Below are 2,731 nucleotides of genomic sequence, written 5' to 3' on the forward strand. Positions count from 1 at the left end.
TGGTGTACTCTTCTCATACTAAGCAGTTACTTTGTTTTGTGTACTTAACCCACAATTTTTTCCAAATAAACTTTTTTTTTCAATTACATTGGTATACTTCAAGCCCACATCAATAACATGAACTGATATAGTAGTGTACTGCCTCCAAACTTAGCCCTTTAAATAGATCTTCAATACAGTCTAAAGACTTTCCCTAATTGTCAGGACACCCTCTCAAGCACCCTACTTTGTAATCTGTATGTTTATCTTCGGCATAAAATTCTGTGGATTTGGATTGGTTTTGCATGCAGGATGTGATTCTCACACTGGACTATAAGCTCCCTAAAGAATAAGATTATTTAGACCTGAGCCTACACAAGACATATTACACACCCAATAAATTAATCAAATAAGTGAATATTCACAGGTATAGATGAGTAAATTTTGGACAACACACAATGTTAATGGCTAACTTGCTCTATACCTTTATTAAATATTCTTCACAATAATTAACCCAGGGAAACAATGTATGAAAACCCAAACTGAGTCACTGGTTGCTCAAAAATGTTTGTAGTTCTCTCTCTACCATTTTGGTTCTTTACATTAGGATTTAGCAATTAGCAATGTCTCAGAACACGCTACACTGCCTGTTAATTTGATATAAAATTTCCCAAATTAATCTTTATAGCTAAGATTATTTGTTATTATTTATTATTATATGTATTTTATTATTACTTCCTCCTAATATAATACATTTCAGATACTTGATTCAAAATGAAAATTCAATAACTATATAACATGCTAAAACAAAGTAGTTATATAATTAGAAAACATAATATTTTAAAAAATAAGTTGGAGGGGAATTCACTTCTGAATGTTCCCTCTCTGTAAAGAGAGCTTTCTTACTATTCTACCTTTCTAATCTTATATTCTAATAAATTTTTACCTGCTGCTCAAAAAAAAAAAAAAGTTGGACATTCTTGTCAATGTTGGAGATTATGTTATAAAGCAAGGAGAAAGCCCAAAACAAACAGCTCACAAAACTGTTTATACACTATATTAACATATAAAAGTCGTGCTCTGCAGCAAGCCATTAAGTAAATACGAATCAATACTGTGAAATAGAATGTTATTTGAGATAATGGGAAGGGAAATCTTGAAAAATGCTTCTCTGATATCCAGGACATCTCCAATATCAGGATGAACAATGTCCCAGGTATCTCACCAGGAAAAGGTTCTGCTAATATATTTATGATGTTTAATAGAATGAATGTTATTAATGGTCAAAAGGAGTATGAAAGAAATACAAAACCCATGTATCCATGGAGAAAAAGAGATAATAATCAAAGAATAGGATTTTTCTTTAGAAGTTTTTTTAGAGCTTCTTTGACATCTTTGTTTCTCAGGGAGTAAATCAAAGGATTCAGCATGGGAGTGACTAGGGTGTAACATAACGAGGCCACTTTACTCAGCTCAGGAAATCTGTCAGGGATGACATACATAAAAATCACAGCACCATACAGCACACTCACGACTCCCAGGTGAGAGCTGCAAGTGGAAAACGCTTTCTTACGTCCCTCAGTGGATCTTATCTTTAAAACCGTGGACACAATATACATATAGGACACAATAATGACAATTATGGTAGGCAAAATAATAATGCTGCATAAGAAAAAAGAAACCACCTTAAGAAAGTAGAGATCAGAACAAGAAATCCTTTGAAGTGGACGGTAATCACAATAAAAGTGGTCGATGGCTCGGGAAGCACAAAAGGACAAAGTAAATGTCACACTGGTCAAAAGAATTGAGCTAAAGCTGCCACATAAATAGGAACCAGCCACCAACTGCATGCAGAGACGTGCTGTCATCTGGACAGAGTAGAGGAGTGGGTTGCAGATGGCAATGAAGCGGTCATAGGCCATGGCTGCCAGGAGAAATGCCTCCGCCACGATGAAGAGGGCAAAGAGAAAGAGCTGTGTCACACAGCCTGCAAAAGAGATGGACTTGCTCTCAGACCAGAAGTTGATCATGGCCTTGGGTGCAATAACAGACGAATAGAAGAGATCAATGAAAGACAGGTTGCCTAGGAAGAAATACATCGGTGTGTTCAGCCGGGGATCGGTCATAATAATGGTCATCATCCCAACATTACCCAGAAGGATCATGGCATACACAAGCAGAAAGAGCAGGAAGAGGAGAATGTGGAGCTCAGAGCGGACCCTGAAGCCTACAAGGATGAAGTCAGTCACTTCCGAGTGATTGTCTGTTCCCCTCTCACTCATGGCAGCAACCTGCTGAAAGGCACAAGGAAAATAAATGAAATCTGGGCTTTGTTTCTAGTGACACAAATACTTTCTTAAGTGTAAAATAAATTAGTTATATCTTAATTAAATATTGCATACAAAGCCATGTTAATGTCATGAAGAAGTAGGAGTTTGAATTAGGTAATACTAGGTCCATGAGACTGTTATTCTGTTAAGCAGTGAGAGAAGTTAAGGGGTTATTTTATTTTAGATCACTATTTTGCTGAGCATTCACCAAGAAAGTAACAATATATTGTCTAATGTTAGTCACATTTTGAATTTCTATTCCTAATATATTTATCATTAAATAGTTGTCTTTACCTAAAGAATATAACCTAAAATACAAGGAATACATATGACCTGTATGATAGTGCTATAGCCATCACTTGCCTGTCAGTGTCTGAATCATTAAAAGACAGTAACAAATATAGTTAGAAATATTTTTACCT

General features: G+C 35.6%; 1 protein-coding gene across 1 annotated transcript; it reads right to left on the reverse strand.

Moving 5' to 3' along the window:
• Positions 1-1,322: 1,322 nt before the first annotated feature.
• Positions 1,323-2,276, reverse strand: LOC131484011 (olfactory receptor 9K2-like). Its single transcript, XM_058682306.1, has one exon. The coding sequence runs from the start codon at positions 2,259-2,261 to the stop codon at positions 1,323-1,325; it is 939 nt and encodes a 312-aa protein (XP_058538289.1). The 5' UTR covers positions 2,262-2,276.
• Positions 2,277-2,731: the final 455 nt, after the last annotated feature.

Source organism: Neofelis nebulosa, chromosome 8 (assembly GCF_028018385.1).
Source record: "Neofelis nebulosa isolate mNeoNeb1 chromosome 8, mNeoNeb1.pri, whole genome shotgun sequence".
NCBI classification, from domain to species: Eukaryota; Metazoa; Chordata; class Mammalia; order Carnivora; family Felidae; genus Neofelis; species Neofelis nebulosa.